General features: G+C 45.7%; 1 protein-coding gene across 1 annotated transcript; it reads left to right on the forward strand.

Moving 5' to 3' along the window:
* The first annotated feature begins 4,854 nt into the window (after positions 1 to 4,854).
* Positions 4,855 to 18,045, forward strand: TRIM35 (tripartite motif containing 35). The gene is made up of 7 exons (XM_033145213.1): positions 4,855 to 4,961; positions 6,236 to 6,695; positions 10,382 to 10,477; positions 10,678 to 10,908; positions 11,144 to 11,166; positions 12,407 to 12,528; positions 15,605 to 18,045. The coding sequence occupies exons 1-7, from the start codon at positions 4,855 to 4,857 to the stop codon at positions 16,171 to 16,173; spliced, it is 1,608 nt and encodes a 535-aa protein (XP_033001104.1). The 3' UTR covers positions 16,174 to 18,045.
* Positions 18,046 to 18,679: the final 634 nt, after the last annotated feature.

The following is an 18,679-nucleotide window of genomic DNA, read 5'->3' on the forward strand; positions in this document are numbered from 1 at the left end:
TGCTTCTAGCCCAGAGATGGAAGGATGGAGAAGTACCGACCAGAGAAAAACGGCAGACTAAACTGATGGAGTATGCAGAGATGGCGAAACTGACAGGGAAGATCAGAAACCAGGAAGATCAAGTATTCCAAAAAGACTGGAGTCATTTTTTAATCGATCTAAAAGACGACTGGAAACAGTTAAAATCATTGGCAGGGGTGGAATGACACTTGTAACATGGAATTAATTATGGCATCTATGGATATATAATATATGGATAAGGGTGAAAGATGCAGAATACTTTATTTTAAATATGGAGCCCATGGAGGGAGGGAAGGAGGTTCAGAGGTTTGAAAGAACCTTTTATTTTAATGTTTGTAATGGTTAAAGTTATAATGTATGAAACTATGTAAAACCAATAAAAATACTTTTTTAAAAGAGAAAAAAGGACAAGGCTACTTTCCTGCTCTTCGCAGCTCCTAAGAACGTAAAAAGGGCTTTGGTGGATCGGGCCAATGGCCCATTTAGTCCAGCATCATGTTCCCCCAATGGCCCAACCAGATGCCTGTAGGAGACCCACAAGCAGGACCTGAGCACAAGAGCATCGCTCTCCCTTCCTGCGGTTTCCAGCAACTGGCATTCAGAAGAATTGTTCCCTCTGAATGTGGAAGCAGAGCATAGCCACCCTGGCTAGTAGCCATCGACAGCCGTTTCTTCCAGGAATTTGTCCCATCCTCTTTTAAGGCCTAGAAAGGGAGCAAGCTCATCTGCATTAAACAATTCGTAAAGGTTGAAGAAATGAGGGATCAGATCCCCCTCTCTAGCGCTGAAATTGTTAGCATAGGAACAGCCTGCCGGGTTGTTGTTGTTCAGTCGTTTAGTCATGTCCGACTCTTCATGACACCATGGACCAGAGCACGCCGGGCACTCCTGTCTTCCACTGCCTCCCGCAGTTTGGTCAGACTCATGTTGGTAGCTTCGAGAACACTGTCCAACCATCTTGTCCTCTGTCGTCCCCTTCTCCTTGTGTGAGAGCCAGTGTGGTGTAGTGGTTAAGAGCGGTAGACTCATAATCTGGGGAACCGGGTTCGTGTCTCCGCTCCTCCACATGCAGCTGCTGGGTGACCTTGGGCTAGTCACACTTCTCTGAAGTCTCTCAGCCCCACTCACCTCACAGAGTATTTGTTGGGGGGGGGGGGAGGAAGGGAAAGGAGAATGTGAGCCGCTTTGAGACTCCTTCGGGTAGTGATAAAGCGGGATATCAAATCCAAACTCTTCTTCTTCTTGTGCCCTCCATATTTCCCAACATCAGGGTCTTTTCCAGGGAGTCTCCTCTTCTCATGTGTAACAGCCTTGATTCCTATGTTGCAAGGGGTTGGACTAGATGGCCCTCAGGGGTCCCTTCAAGTTTTACAATTCTGTGATCTGATCCAACCAAGTCTTTAAGGTCCCCACGTTCCTCTAACCAGGTGAGGCGGCATTGCCATTCACATCAACAGTTGCCTCTCCTCACCTTTCTATTCTGCACTGAGAATGATCACACACTTGCATAAATAAACAGCGAGAGACAGGCAGAGAAAGAAGCTCAAGGGCAGGGTAAACATCGTGCATGAACAGTAAACGCCCAAAGATGTCCCTGTCACTCCAGTTTTCCATCTGTAAACAAAGCTTCATACTACTGACGTACATACCTCACCAGGATGAGGAGATGAGTTAGGCTGCTGTCACAGACTCAACGCCTGAACCTCAAATGGGCTCTGGGAAGCTTGCCATGAAAGGCAAGTGGGATGGGTCAGAGTTTACTCGGTTCTTCTTATCCTTCCTGTGCTCCTCTACACTCCCTTCGTAGAATTCCAGCTAGGGATAATCATCTATAAATTGGCTGGCAGTTATGGTGCTGGAGGAGACTCTTGAGAGCGATGAGAAACCTAGACAGCAGAGACATCGCCTTGCCAACAAAGGTCTGTATAGTTAAAGCTATAGTTTTCCCAATAGTAGTAGTAGTAGTAGTAGTAGTAATAATAATAATAATAATAATATTTTATTTGTACCCCGCCCATCTGGCTGGGTCTCCCCAGCCACTCTGGGCGGCTTCCATCAAATATTAAAATACATTTAAAATATCACGGATTAAAAACTGGATGTGAGAGCTGGACCATAAAGAAGGCTGATTGCCGAAGAATTGATGCTTTTGAATTCTGGTGCTGGAGGAGACTGCAAGAAGATCAAACCTATCCATTCTGAAGGAAATCAGCCCTGAGTGCTCACTGGAAGGACAGATCCTGAAGTTGAGGCTCCAATACTTTGGCCACCTCATGAGAAGAGAAGACTCCCTGGAAAAGACCCTGGTGTTGGGAAAGATGGAGGGCACAAGGAGAAGGGGACGACAGAGGACAAGATGGTTGGACAGTGTTCTCGAAGCTACTAACATGAGTTTGGCCAAACTGCAGGAGGGAGTGGAAGACAGGAGTGCCTGGCGTGCTCTGGTCCATGGGGTCACGAAGAGTCGGACACGACTGAACGACTGAACAACAACAAATAACAGTAGTGAGACGCACAAGTCTAGGCAGTGTTCATGGAAGTTCAGGGCTTCCCAGATGACAAGACCCACCCACCTCCCTGATGGGGTTCAAAGCAGAGCAGAGCAACATGTTGGGCACCAGCTTAGCAGCAAATGTTGCCGAAAGGAGGTGTATAAGGCCCCATCCAGCCCAGAGGGCCTTCTGGTGATTCCCTCACTGCGAGAAGTGAGGTTACTGGGAACCTTGCATAGTGGCAACCACCCTGAGGAATGCCCTCCCATCAGATGTCAAAGAGATAAGCTAACAATACAATCTTTAGATGACATCTGAAGGCAGACGTGTAAAGGGAAGTTTTTAATGTTTTAGATGAAGGGAACGCTGTGGATGTAGCCTATCTTGATTTCAGCAAGGCCTTTGACAAGGTGCCCCATGATATTCTTGTAAAGAAGCTGGTAAAATGTGGGCTAGACAATGCTACCATTCAGTGGATTTGTAACTGGCTGACTGACCGAACCCAAAGGGTGCTCATTAACGGCTCCTCTTCATCCTGGATTGAAGTGTCTAGTGGGGTGCCACAGGGTTCTGTCTTGGGCCCAGTCTTATTCAACATCTTTATCAATGGGTAGCCGTGTTGGTCGGCCATAGTCAAAAACAAAATTAAAAAAAAAATTCTTTCCAGTAGCACTAAGTTTGGTCTCTAAGGTGCTACTGGAAAGATATTTTGTTTTATCTTTATCAATGACTTGGATGATGGGCTTGAGGGCATCCTGATCAAGTTTGCAGATGACACCAAATTGGGAGGGGTGGCTAATACCCCAGAGGACAGGATCACACTTCAAAATGACCTTAACAGATTAGAGAACTGGGCCAAAACAAACAAGATGAATTTTAACAGGGAGAAATGTAAAGTACTACACTTGGGCAAAAAAAATGAAAGGCACAAATACAGGATGGGGGACACCTGGCTTGAGAGCAGTACATGTGAAAAGGATCTAGGAGTCTTGGTAGACCACAAACTTGACATGAGTCAACAGTGTGATGCAGCAGCTAAAAAAGCCAATGCAATTCTGGGCTGCATCAATAGAAGTATAGCATCTAGATCAAGGCAAGTAATAGTACGACTGTAATCCGCTCTGGTCAGACCTCACCTGGAATACTGTGTCCAGTTCTGGGCACCACAGTTCAAGAAGGATACTGACAAGCTGGAACGTGTCCAGAGGAGGACAACCAAAATGGTCAAAGGCCTAGAAACGATGCATTATGAGGAACGGCTTAGGGAGCTGGGTATGTTTAGCCTGGAGAAGAGAAGGTTAAGGGGTGATATGATAGCCATGTTCAAATATATAAAAGGATGTCATATAGAGGAGGGAGAAAGGTTGTTTTCTGCTGCTCCAGAGAAGCGGACACGGGGCAATGGATTCAAACTACAAGAAAGAAGATTCCACCTAAACATTAGGAAGAACTTCCTGACATTGAGAGCTGTTGGACAGTGGAATTTGCTGCCAAGGAGTGTGGTGGAGTCTCCTTCTTTGGAGGTCTTTAAGTGGAGGCTTGACAGCCACCTGTCAGGAATGCTTTGATGGTGTTTCCTGCTTGGCAGGGGGTTGGACTGGATGGCCCTTGGGGTCTCTTCCAACTCTAGGATTCTATGTTTTTATATTTGCTGGAAGCCACCTAGAGTGGCTGGGGCAACGAAGTCAGATGGGCAGGACACATATAAAATAATAATAATAATAATAATAATAATAATAATTAAAAGCCTCCCTAGAATCAAGTTCTCAGGGCCACTAACAGCAAAAACAAAGGCCAAATTTTAATGCATACAATAAAACTCACAATGTCAAAGCAACATCAAAGCAGTTTGCAGTTCTGAAGCCTGATGAGGAGGGATCCGCCTTTGGCCAAGCCAGACTGAGTGTCTTCCCCTAATACTAGATTTTCTCGTTCAAGATGCATCGAAGACAGTTTTGAATCCAGCTCCCTTGAGTGTTTGCAGTTCTTCCCCCTTTTGCACCCTCTGCCTGCCAACAACGCTGGCTGTCGGGGTGGGGAGGGAGGCATTTCGGCCGCCTCCCTGGTGTCTGGCTCGTTGCCCCGAGCACCTTGACCCAATTTCTTTGCCAACTTGGAGAAGCCTTCTTGGCACAGGTATGAGATCTGGCTCGCTCAACCGGCTCGGAGCAGCTGCCTTTCCCCCAGCTTGAGCTGGGCGGAGCCTGCAGGCTGCAGCCCCGTCCTACTCGCCTCCGGGACATAAAAGGAAAGACGGAGGCTCCGGACCTCTTTTGCTCTGCAGCGGGGGGGCTGCCAGCTACTTTTGCAAAAAAACAAGAGACATCTGCAAACAGTGGCCATGGCTTCCTTGTTCCCGGGCGAGCTGGCCCGCAGCCCCCGACGACGAAGGAACACAAGGACCTGCTGCCAGGGGTGCCTGCCTGCTTCTCCCAGCTATGAGCCAAGGTAAGGGACGGGAGGAGAGATTTGGGGTGGGGGAGGTATCCCCTGCCCCGAGGATGCTGCAAGGATGCACGCGCGCCACCTGGACCAGCAGCCCGCGTGGCCCGACCTGGTGGCCGCAGCGGTGGCTTCACCATTCGGTCCTCGCGTCTGGCAAACTTGGCTCCGGAGTCGCTCCTGATCGCCTGCCAATAACGGCCGGTTTACACGAGTAGCGCGCGCGTTTTCCTTGGGAAAACATCTGCTTTCCCCCCTCCCCCGTCCCTTTTATTCCCGGGTTGTTGTTTTTAAAATTAGAATAAAAGCTCGCTTCTGCTTTCTTTCGCGCGTAGAACGTGCAGCCCCAGCCCAAGTGCACGTTTACTCCGAAGCAAATCACGTGGAGCCCAACAATACTTGCTCCAAAATTATTTGTTGCATTTATACCCCACCTCCCTCCCCGGAGCTCAAAGTGGCCCACATACATAGTAAAGTACATTTTATATCCTCACAACAACCCTGTCTACAGGGTGACCCAGCTTCATGGCCGGGTGTGGGGTGGAATTTGAACCCCGGTCTCTCCCAGTTCCTAGCCACCGAACTGATTCAATGTTTGCAAAATTGTAGCAGCTCCTGTTAAGTTTCTCAAATCCAAACGCCCTTGAATCGAATTTTGATCGTCCGGAACGTTCGAAGAGATTTACTCCGGAGCGAGTGTGTCTAGACACGCGGTTGAAGCCCCTCCTTCCACGGAAGCGTGCTTGGGATGGGAACCGCCGGAAACCCAAAGCCGCTCCCTAAGAAGTCCAGTTTTTTTCCAGAGCGCTCAGCATTCAAGGGTGTGGGTCTTTGGAGAGATCCTAGGAAACCGGGGGCAGTTACTCCCGAGTAAACGCTCTCCTGGGGCTGCTGATCAGCCGCTTGCAACGGCAAGGCCTATTCCTGAGTAAAGGCGGTGGTGCAGAAGGGAGCGCGCAAAATCCACTTCCCCGCCTCCGGGGCTTTCTTATTTGCTGCGTCAATTCCTGCTCAAGAGGAAACCCATTTCCACCTCGAGAGGCTGGGGCTTGGAAAGATGCCCTGGATGGGCGGCACCCGCTCCTTTCCCCACTGGCCTCATGCGCTGTCAGTCAAAATCAGTTTCCGTATTAAAATGACAAAATAAACTTAGGGTGGGGCTTTCCCTGGAAAGTTTATTAGCAGCCTGCAGCTGTGAGTCATAAACTGGGGGAGCAGCAGCAACAGCTGGTTGCCTCTTGGATTTTTGCAGCTGAGAGTTGTTCCTTTTTCTCCTGCAGCAAGCCCATGGCCAAGCAAGCCTCTTTGCCTTTTGCCCGGCCATTGCCGCCTGCTACTACCATCAAGGAGGAGCTGCTGTGCCCCATCTGCTACGAGCCCTTCAAAGATGCCGTCACCCTCCGCTGCGGGCACAACTTTTGCAAAGGCTGCGTGAGCCGGTCCTGGGAGGACCAGGCCCACCATGTCTGCCCCGTGTGCAAGGCAGCCTGCTCCCCCGAGGAGCTCCGCACCAACCACACCCTGGCCAACATTGTGGAGATGTTCCTCTTGCAGGAGAAGAAGCAGCAGCAGCAGCAGGGGGAGGCTGGGGAGTCCTCTGCCCTCTGTCCCGTGCACGGAGAGGAAGCCAAGCTCTTCTGCCTGGAGGACAAGGACCTGGTCTGCTTTGTGTGCCAAAGCTCCAGGCAGCATGTGGACCACAGGATGAGGCCTGTGGCAGAGATGGCCAAGAACTACAGGGTAAGCTCCCCTGGGGGTCTGGATGGTGCAGGAAGGTCCTCTAAGAGTTGGCGGGCTCTCCGTCATTGGAGGTTTTTAAGCAGACCTTTCAAGGGCCACCTGTCATGGATTTTTTTTTTTTAGTTGTGATTGCAGGGGGCTGGACTAGATAACTCTTGGGGGCCCCTTCCAACTCTACAATTCCCGGATGCTATAAGAGGGAGGAGCCGTTTGTGATTTGAGATCAGCCCAGGCTGGATGTGGGGAACCTTTGGCCTGCTAAATGTTGCTGAACTACAATTCCCATTATCCCTGGCTGTGCTTGCTGAAGTTGGTGGGAGCTGTAGTTCAGTAACACTTGGAGGGCTGAAGACAGATGGACCAGAAACCTATCGTGTTCTACCTTGGCTGCACACAAAGGCTGCCTTATATCTCTGCAACCCCCTTCTGATGGATGTTTAGCAATGCCAGCCTCTGTGCCCCCACTTGCCCATCTTTTAGGCCAGACAGGATGTTGCGTTTGCCATAGTGATGACGGACACCCGCTGGCGAATTCCTCTCCCAGCCACCATAATATCCTCAAGTACCACTAGCTGCATAAATTGGGGTCGCCTCATATCAAAGCCTTCTCTTTGACAATGATTGGGGGTGTAGGAATTTGTTGCATGAGAATCCTGCTTCATGTGACATGAGTGATGTGGGTCCCTCCCTCGGGAGGTTTGTGGACTGTCCTTCCTTGGAGGTTTTGAAGGAGAGGCTGGATGGCCACCTGCCATATACAGGTGAAACTCGAAAAATTAGAATATCATGGAAAAGTCCATTTATGTAAGCAATTGTTTTCATTAGCTACTGGAGTTTAATATATGAGATAGACTCATGACATGCAAAGCGAGATAGGTCAAGCCTTTGCTTGTTATAATTGTGATGATTATGGCGTGCAGCTGATGAAAACCCCAGAGTTGAAATTGTTAATTTGGGGTTCTCATCAGCTGTACGCCATAATCATCACAATTATAACAAACAAAGGCTTGACATATCTCGCTTTGCATGTCATGAGTCTATCTCATATATTAGTTTCACCTTTTAAGTTGAATTACTGAAAGAAATGAACCTTTCCACGATATTCTAATATTTCGAGTTTCACCTGTATTATCTTGTTGCGATTCCTGCATTGCAGGGGGTTGGACTAGATGACCCTTGGGGGTCCCAACTCTGATACCCCATAGCAAATGGGATGGGGAAGGCTGTAGCTCAGTGACAGAGCAACCGCTTTTCATGCAGAAAGTCACAGGTTTGATGATTTGATACCGGTTAAGATCCAGGCATCTCCGGTTAAGGCTAGGGAAGGTAGACCTTTGTTGGAGAGCCTTTGCCAGTCAGTGGAGACAAGGCTGGGCTAGATTAACAGTCCTGCCTGGAAATGAGAGGTGCTAGGGACCTTCTGTATGTAAAGCAGTTGTTCTGCCACTGAAATACAGTTCTTCTCTGGACCAGTGGATTGGGCTGATGGAATTTAAGGATTATGGGGCTGCTGAGGTGCCAGAAAACATTTCTTAATCCTTCTGCCTGCTGTTGAAGTAAAATACAACTCCTCTTGACTATTGCAATATGTATATTCATGCATTAAAAACCCAAACAAACTCGCAAATGGTCCCTTACGAAAGCCGAGGACCACAATCACTAAAATGACATGCACTTTAAAAAAAACCCTGCAGAAGCGTTTCTATTTTAATGTTATAACCTATTTTCCACCACAACATTCTCCAGGGTGGTTGTAGAAACACAGAGCTTTGGTTATGGAAAACAGCAGCAACTTGGATCCTGCAACTATTTCCAGCTTAACGTATCTCGCCGCATGTAATACTTCCTCCAATTCAAAAGTTGGGGAAATATTCCCAAAATAAAAATGCCCACTTTATGATGGAATGAGATAATGAAGTGACCAGGCAGTTTCCGAGGGAGAGGGTTTCCAGCTGCAGAATCACACACTGGGGAAGAGCCCCACTGAATCATCAGGAGATCTGCTGAAGTCCCCATTTAAAGCTATTTCTCTAGAGAACTTATTGCCCTCCAAATGTTGTTGGACTGCAACTGTCATCAGCCCCAGACATGGGGAGATGTACTTCAGGCCAAGAGCAACTGTGTGGACCCGCAGAATTTATCTCTGAAAAACTCCATGTGGATGTTGTAGGGCTTGCAAGCTGACTTGAAAAATAAAAACAAAAATCTCTACAAACCAGATGAAAATCCAGTGTAAAGTGCCAAAATTGCTAAACCTCCGTGGGTGGGGCAAACCAGATTTTGTGCCAAGTTTCCTGGTGCTTTGTGAAATGCCAACAGTATTGCTTGTTTCAATTTGGCAAATTTCTTTGGTTCCTGGCTATTTCCCATGTGGGTATCCTAAAACTTTTTGCAGTATACTGAAAACGAGCCTCAGAACCACCAGTGGAGGGTTGCCCTGATTGTGGGCATTAATGCAGATTAATGCAGTCAAGCTTTGCTTTGGAACTGAGGCTCCGAATGGATTTTGAGTCCCAATGGGGAGATGCTCTTTGAGGTGGTTGCATTGGGTTGCTGTATTGAATGATGGCTGTTGTGGCTTGGAAGAAAGGATAGTGAGCTTGAAATGGGTTTTGAAGTGGCGGGAAGGGATGGTGGGGGCTAAAGGAAGCGGTGTGCATTTTGAGTCACACTTTCCAGGCAAAGTTTCCATCTGTCTCTGACACAGTATGAGTTGCTGTGAGTCACCCAGCCTCATGTCTTATTCCATTCTCCATGGATTAGGAGGGAGAACAGCATGGCATATAATTCAGTGTGTAAGAATGACAAATTGGGCTTGTGTTTTGGGGAGCACACCCCCCTCCCAAGTTTTGATGATAATAGTGTGAACCAGAGACCACCAGGGCCATGTGATGTGTTTTGCTCCCAAAGCACTTCTGTCTGTCCCCTGACAGCCCTCTAAGGCACAGTGAAGGGTTTACCCACAGTAGATTAGTGTTGTTCTTGAGCTATTAATAATTAGATCCCACATGTCCTAGAAATGTTGCATGTTTCTTGAGATTTTGCATGTAGTGGAAAGCTTGTGGGTCCCAGTTCTGTCTCCATCCATTCATGTCATCTAGTAGTCCAGCCCCCTGCGATGCAGGAATCTCAGCTAAAGCATCCATGACAGATGGCCATCCAACCTCTGCTTAAAAACCTTCAAGGAAGGAGAAGAAGAAGAGTTTGGATTTGATATCCCGCTTTATATCTACCCGAAGGAGTCTCAGAGCGGCTAACATTCTCCTTTCCCTTCCTCCCACACAACAAACACTCTGTGAGATGAGTGGGGCTGAGAGACTTCAGAGAAGTGTGACTAGCCCAAGGTCACCCAGCAGCTGCATGTGGAGGAGCGGAGACGCGAACCCGGTTCACCAGATTATGAGTCTACCGCTCTTAACCACTACACCACACTGGCTCTCTACCACCTTATGAGTCCACCACCTTATGAGGGAGCCTGAAGATGAGCTGTTTGTAGTTGTTCTATGTTTTTTGAAGATTCATGAGTGTTTTATGACAGAAGTGCAGCCAACTACTACTAGGGACTGGTGCTCAAGCATTTCAGGAGAGTTAATTCTGTATTGTAAGAGATGAGGTTTCCCTTTTCCTAGAAATAGGAAACATGTAGTATAAGAAGCTAAGCTCTTTCTTCTCTGCCTTAATTCCAGGCTAAGTGCAAAGACATGGAAAGCTCCCTGCAGGACAAAGTGCAAGAATTTGGAAGAATAAAGTCTGATTACAGGCTCATTGCAAACCACAACAAGGTGAGCATCTGACTCTGAGTTCCCAACTGTGCAGGACAGTGTTCTAGGGCATACCGAGAGACCTCCCCTTCCATGATGCTTGTGTGTGGCTAAGGATTGGGAGGGACAGGTGTCCTGTTCTGTATTCAAGCATTCCCTGCTCTGTACTGTGAATATATACTGTACTGTCTTTCTTTCTCTCCCCTGCCACCCACCCTCAGGAAGAAAGTGCTAGATTGGAGAAGGAGATTAAAAAGCAGTTTGAACAACTGCACAAGTTCCTGCAGAATGAGGAGAAGACTATGCTGGAAGAGTTGCGGGAGGAGGCCCAGAAGAAGCAGGACCTGATTGAAGACAAAATCAGGAAGCTATCGGAAGAAAGCAATGTCTTGGTACAGGAAGTTGGCCAGCTGCAGGCTGACCTGAAGGAGGATGATGTTTCCTTCCTCAAGGTAAGGCTGGTGGCATCTGGCTCCATATCCCAAATGAAATGGGAAGATTTCTTCCTTCTGTACCCCCTCCCCCCCAAAAAAAAACCCCTATTCCTCTGAATGATGCCTCTGATTCTGAAGACTTGTCCTCTTAGTAGGATGATGTACAGCCCTCCCCCAAACCCCCTTGAAACTTTTAATAGAGTTCCTCAGTAATGGTTTATTCTCTGATTCCACCTTCTTCTTTATCTTACAGAAACACAAAAACCGGAAACGCAGGTTTGTTGCTATTTATTAGATTTCTAACCCATTGTGAAGGAAATACAGGATTTTTAGCTTTAAAAACAGTCTATGTGGTTGACTTGGGGATTATGGCATGAATACGTTGCCTCGCAATTTTGCCTGTCTGGAGAAACAAGTTGAAAGGTGTCACAATTAACGGAGGTTTGGAGGTTTGTGGATTAAAATGCAGAACAGGAAGTAACTCAAGGCTTTCATTAGCCCACAACTTACATTGACATTCCGATCAAGGTGGGTCTCAGGATACAAGGAACACACACGCCGACACGTCTTACGCCTTCCAGCCAATCTAACATATGTAGATAGAAGGGACAGCTCAGTGTGAGGGAAAGCAGGATGCAATTAGCCTGTTTTATTCTACTGTACTCTAGTTGCTCAGTTTGGGTAATTGCTCTGTATGCATGTAATTAGTCATATGTTTAACTCCCCCCCCCCATAACAATAACTCCATTGTTTTAAAACAACCCATTTGTGTGCATGAATGGGTTCCATCTTCCTTTTGTACTGAATGCAGAAGCTATTCTCAGAACACCCCACACAATGGAAAAATGTGTGTGGGTTTTTATTTGGACTATTTTATAATCTGAACCATCAGCACAATCATAGTCTAAGGGCAGCTAACAGAAATGTAATAAAAACGATACACAAATTAAAAACAGCAAAAACTTAGGAACATCTCTTCCCTGCAAGAATGGTTAAAAGTTTTTAAAAACCCAAAGGTTGTAGATTCTGGGATCTTTAAAACCTGGGGAAAGAAATGCATAAATGATAGTAATGAGGGTGCCAGGCAAACCTCCTTGGGAAGGATGTTCCCATAGGTAAGGAAGGAGTCAGCACTGAAAATGCTTTTTCTGCAGTCACCAACCTCCTGCTTCTCAAGATAGCAGAGGCACCCAAGGAAATCTCAGATTTCTGAGCACTGAAGCACCCCGGAAGAGTGATAAGAGTCTTCTGATAATGTATTATTTTTAAACATGCAACAAAGAAGGCTCAAATCTTTTTTTATAAAATTAATTTGAGATTCCCACAAATCCTGACTGGGGGAGGGTGTAGGTATGAGATAGGAAGATGGCTGATTTGCAAGTCTTTTGAACATGTGATCCTAGACACTTGCATGCAGAAGAAGGCTTGGGATTGGTCCGTCTATAAGCTGCTTGGTTTTTCTAAAACTGGGTCCCCCTTGCTCACCTCTTTGTTTGTCTGAATTTGTGTTTCCTAGAATTGCCTGGACAGTAGAACATCCAGAAGCAATTCCACCAGGGACTCTGATAGAAGTCACCAAGTATTTGGACTCTTTGCAGTATAATGTATGGAAGAAGATGCTGAATATCATCAAAGTTGGTAGGTTTCTTAGATGCCAGGGGGAAAGGAATCTGTGACTCTTCAGCTAACGTTTTTCGACTCCAGCTCCCAGCAGCCCCATCCAGCTGAGGGAAGCTGTAGGTCAGCAATACCTGGATTAATAAATGTCACCTCACCTCATCCCTTCCGTAGAACACATTGAGGTGGCTTATTGCAAGTAGTGGTGCTAATTCCATAATGCCCTTTCCTATAAAAAATAGGGATGCATAAAATAAAACCCCTGTAATATTCCACCCCTGCTTGTCCTGACTGCACTGAAATATAAACTCCAAATGGAGGAGAATCATACTTATTTGGGTACAATGAAAACTGGTTGGGCGTGTATTAATAGGTGCTCAGTTTGCATGCTTTATTCTAAGCAAATCCTCAACTTCTGGCACAGAATGTTGTGACAGGATGTGGGTATGTTACTTTTTAGTGGTGCTCTAATATATACCGGTATTTTACTCTTGAATTGGTTCCTAGGATATCTAGTGACAGAAGTACTCCTGAATTGTACCTGTTTTTGTGGGTGAAGATTTTTCACACCTGAATGAATTATATGCCACACTTAAATTTTTTTATTTATTATTATTATTATTATTTGTACCACGCCCTCCCTGGCCAGAGCCAGGCTCAGAGCGGCTAACATCCTATAAATAATACAATATGCACAAAACAAGCAATCAATCGATTAAAATACATCCCAAAATTAATTCAAATAAATTAAAATTAAAACTTAACAAATGACAATCCTCAGGTTAAAATTGAAAGCGGTTAAATTCCAGCCAGCATATTGTGGCAAAAGGAACTGTTCCTTCAGTGCATAGTTATGGGTGAAATGTGGGATTATATGTTGATAACCGCGATTAATAGAGTTAGGGAATAGTCTCACTCCTTGCTCTTTTATCCATGAGCAGACAGTGGGCAGCACTGAGGAGAGATTAATGACAGGTTGGGCACAAATTAAGCAATGTTTGAGTTTTGTCTTTTTTTAAAAGCAGCTTTTTTTGGGGGGGGGAGCCAAGAAACAGTGAGGTGCCAAGGAATGTGGGCACATGCATACAGGTGAAACTCGAAAAATTAGAATATCGTGGAAAGGTCCATTTATGTAAGCAATTGTTTTCATTAGCTACTGGAGTTTAATATATGAGATAGACTCATGACATGCAAAGTGGGATATGTCAAGCCTTTGTTTGTTATAATTGTGATGATTATGGTGCACAGCTGATGAAAACCCCAGAGTTGAGATTGTTAATTTGGGGTTCTCATCAGATGTATGCCATAATCACCACAATTATAACAAATAAAGGCTTGACATATCTCGCTTTGCATGTCATGAGTCTATCTCATATATTGGTTTCACCTTTTAAGTTGAATTACTGAAAGAAATGAACATTTCCACTATATTCTAATTTTTCGAGTTTCACCTGTATGTTAAGAGCCGCAGAGGAGTGAGCTGCAGTGGAAAGTTGCATTTCCACTCAAAAATCTTCTCTACAGTGCTGCGTTGAGTATTGTTTGGTGAGCAGCAGCTTATTGCAGCCATTAGAGGGCAGCAGTACATGGGTAATCTACATTGGCCTGCACCAGCCTGGTGCCCTCCAGATGCTTTGGATAACTCCCATCAGTTCCAGCCAGCACAGCCATGCTAATGGAAGTTGGAGTTCAAAATATCCAGTATTCGTCTTTTTATTTAATTTTAAAGAAGGGTGCTGACATTTCACAACACTATTCATAGTATGTGGGCAGAAGCTCGCAAGTGAATTGAAAACAATACATGTCCCAGGCCTCCATGCCATGTAGTAGGCTGACATGGCTTCTCAAGAGCAGGTTTACTCATGAGGAACTATCCATACTTGTGTCCTCACTATGTCTGCTGCCTTGTTTTATTCTCTCCTGGCTTTTCTGTGCCAAGAGGTGTCTAGGAGGGGACAAATTGGAATAGTACAATTGTGAGGTAGATGCTGACTTAATGGGATTTTTTTACCCACCCTTCATCCTAAGATTCCTAATCATTCCTGCATTGCAGAGGGTTGGACTAGATGACCCTTGGAGTCCCTTCGAATTCTACAAATCTTTCATTCTATTAATTATTAACGTGTTATCAACATAAAAACTTATAGTTGCTGGAAGGCAGTTATAAATATGAATAAATATGTAACCTAGTAAATTGGAAATAAGGCATACAAATTACCTTACCTTACCTTACAAATTACCTTGTATTTATTAATTCACTACAATTAATTATGAGCATAGAGACTGAACATCTTTCCCTAAGAGAGCCAGAACACATATTGAGAAGCAATAAAACAGAGGATACACCTGTTGGAGGCAGTATCCAATGAACACATCCCATCGGAACAAACATTTCAATTTGTTTAACAGCACTTCCCCAATCTCCTTCCATTGTAATGTGCTCCATGCCTGCCCAAAATCTGCTCTGAAGGATTGGGGGAGCTGTAGAACACATTGGGAAGGGGACACAGGAGAAGGGGGAAAGTCCCATTACACAAGCAGAAATCCTTGCACTGATGGGACACATTACTTAGCACTACTTTGGGTACAACCCATAGCTTTGCTAGATTAAAAAGTTCTCCAGTGAGAATGCCTAGCTGAAATTTGAAGGGGGAGAGACAGGGCAATACAGGGGCCAGCATTTTATTTTTGCTGCCACCCTTTTTGGGGTAGCAATTCTCTTCCCACCTGTATTAAGTTTTGCCTCCAAGGCAATAAATGCCAATGTGCCCATCCCCATTTCAACTGGCCATGTCTTATGAGATAGTGAAAATGAAGGGAGGGGATTCAGTTCAGTCCTAATCAGTACCGGGCTCAACTTGTTCAGAATTTGGTTTCTAACAAGTTGCCAGTCCACTGCCTATAGCCACATTCAAGTACTGTACATTTGTTTCCAGCATCTGACATGCCTTTGTAAATGGAAGTTCCAATTTGGCTTCCATCCTTGCTATTTTACAGCAGGTAAGCCTGTGTTTAAAACACCCAGGCCCGATTTGGTTTGTCTTTTAAATTCCCTCTTTTCATATTCCTCATATGTAACGATTGTCTCCTTTTGCAGTCCCGTTCAGCTTTGATCCCAATACAGCTGAGAGTTGGCTGGAAGTTTCTGACGATCTCACCAGCATTAACACCTGCAACTACAAGCTGGTGGTGGAAGTCCCTGAACGCTTCTCCATGGGCATGCCATGTGTCCTGGGCTCCAAGAGCTATTCCAAAGGGTCTCACATTTGGGAGGTCGACATTGGCAGCATTGAGTACTGGTACATTGGAGTGGCCAGTAAATCCTGTGGCCACTATTGGAGCTTTGGCTGTGATTCCCGTTTGGGGCTTGGCTACATGTACCGCATGCATGGTACAAAGAGCAAGAAAAGCCAGTCCTTCCAGGCCATCCTGTCAGAGACTGGGCGCAGGAAGAACCTCAAGAGAGTGCGAGTGGAGCTGGACTGTGACGAAGGGGAGCTCTCGTTCTATGACACTGAGCAGAAGAGCCACATCTACACATTCCATGACAAGTTTGGAGAAGTCTTTCCATACTTCTGCATCTGCAGCGTACATGCCAGGTCACCACCTGAGCCATTCAAGATCTGCCCGCTTCAGATTCATATCAAGAAAGACTATCCAAACTGAGCTTATGTTCAGTTTATCCCTCCCTGTGCACCCACACATCCTTGCAAAAGCTTGCCTATCCTACCTAACCAACACTGAGGCAGTAAAGAGAACTTGGACTATTCTTCAATATTTATGATATGGAGACATTCCCAGCAAGGCCAGGAGAAGTGGCTGTCTTAAGCTGCGGTTTTGGAGCTGCCATTCAGATTTAATCCACTCTGGAAGTTCTACACAATCTTCCTTGTGAACAGAAAGGCGCGCAAGAGCAGCTTGCTAAGGCGAAACCTCTTTATGTGCAGATAAATCGGGGGGGGGGTACTTGAGCTGCCCAGTTAAAATGTGTGTTTGTGTAAGGGGCTGTGTTTTATTCACAGTGCAATCCACGCCCCAACAAGTTAATGTAGGGACTTGGCACGAGCATGACAGCACATGTATGAGATGAATCTAGCATGCTGCTGCCTACAATGAGAAGGGAGGCGGCAGGCAGGCTGGCTGTCATTTTAATGGGGTGGATGGAGGAATACTGCAGAATGGCTTTCTTGCTGCCTAACCATCTGGCAGAAGCCTATCCCTGTTCCTCCTCTCTAGAGCAGCAGAGGCGGCTGTAATTAAGCCCTCATCATCAAACCATCTCCTACTCTGCACCAGGCACAGCAAAAGATTTATAGGGACTTGAGAAAGGGCTTGAAATAGACAAGGAGGGTCCTGATTGGCTCTGATCTGTCAGCATTATGTCACCATCACCCAATCAAAAGATACCACCTCCCCACTGAGCATGTGTTGGAAGTCTAGCAGGGGAATTAACCCTTTTATGGCTCTCAGCTTTGGAGATTTTTGGTTACTTCATATTTCCTGGCATGGTTTAGAGGGTAAATCTGTAACTGTCCCATATCTCCTGACCCCCCAAAGCATTGCTGTACCTTTTTTTTTTTTAAAAAAAAGCTGCATGGCAGGCAGGCATTTCATCATATGAAGTTTCCTACCCAACCCAATATGAGTGATGGCTCGTTTGGAGTAGGAAAAGCACCCCCCTCCAAAAAGCAAAACAAAATGTGACACTTAGTTTGCAGCACCAGAGCTTGAGGAAGATGCTGTATAACTGTGATGGGGAACCTTTTTGGCCTACCCACATCGCACCCCTGCCCTGCAGGTAGGTGGTGCTACTCATCTGTCAAAGTTGGCCTGCAGGGAAATAGTGACCAAGCGGGATTGAGCTCCTAGCCAGGGAGTTCAATCCAGCTCTCCAGCTGCAGGTCACATCTGATGTTGGATGTTGGGCATATGGATGTGGTTTGTGGAAAACTGCTTGTGCTTCATTTAGGGGGGAATATCTGGCCAAATTCAACCCATGGGCCAGAGGTTCCCTGCTGTATACAATGGATATGGTTTAAACAAATTCTGTATGTTGTGTAGTCTCCATGGAAATAGGTAGGCAGCTTTTAAATCAACATATTTTTTGCTGGGCTGCATGCTGTGAAAAGTGACAGGTTTTTGTCAAGCTGCTCTTAAAAGCCCAGGAACAGGGGAAAGCGGTTTCTTTCTGATCTGTTGGCAGCTCCATTTGGGATTGTCCTGGTGGAAGTGTTTTACTCATTTGCTCACCATATCTGGAGCTGTAAAAGGAATGCCATTTCAGGATAGATTGGCTATGGCTGTGCCTCTTCCAGCCTTGTTTATACGAAGCTTTGCTCACTCATGTGAGCCGGCTTAAGTTCTAAAAGCATTTCATCTGCTCTCTTGTGGCATGAATTGTTTAACAGGGAATTGATGCTCCTGCCTCTCAGCATATTATCCAGAGCCTTGTACAAAAAAAATGTTAATATTCAAAACAACATGATTTCCTAAACAATGGATTGACATTGTAATTAAAATAAACACTTGTGTAACCTGGTAAGTTGTTCAAAAGGAAACATTGAAATTGATCATTTCACGTTGCAAATGCATTCAGAACTTTTAACTGACAACCACTCAAGTGCCTTAAAACATTCTGTAGAACGATACTTGAATGGCAGGTTGGACTTACCATGAAATGTCCTTCTGGTCAGCAGAGAGTGGAGCACACAGGAAAGAGTTAACTTCCGGAGATAGTCAGCACTGATTGACTGATCAGCCAGGGGAAGTGGAACCTTACTGCAACTAGTCAAAACAAAACGAACAAACAAAAAATTCCTTCCAGTAGCACCTTAGAGACCAACTAAGTTTGTTCTTGGTATGAGCTTTTGTGTGCATGCACACTTCTTCGAAGAAGTATCTGAAAACGTGTGCATGCACACGAAAGCTCATACCAAGAACAAACTTAGTGGGTCTCTAAGGTGCTACTGGAAGGAATTTTATTTTTATTTTTTATAAAACTAACAGTGAGAGATAGTTGGAGCCTCAGAGTTCCTGTTCTAGACTGATCAGAGGAACTAGCCCCATGAAGCCTAAGGTCCCATCTAGGTGGGGCTGCTGCACTCTCCAATGACCAGAAGGACACTTTACATATCCATATTATATTTTCTAGTGACAACAGATAAAACTCTGA

Source organism: Lacerta agilis, chromosome 3 (assembly GCF_009819535.1).
Source record: "Lacerta agilis isolate rLacAgi1 chromosome 3, rLacAgi1.pri, whole genome shotgun sequence".
NCBI classification, from domain to species: domain Eukaryota; kingdom Metazoa; phylum Chordata; class Lepidosauria; order Squamata; family Lacertidae; genus Lacerta; species Lacerta agilis.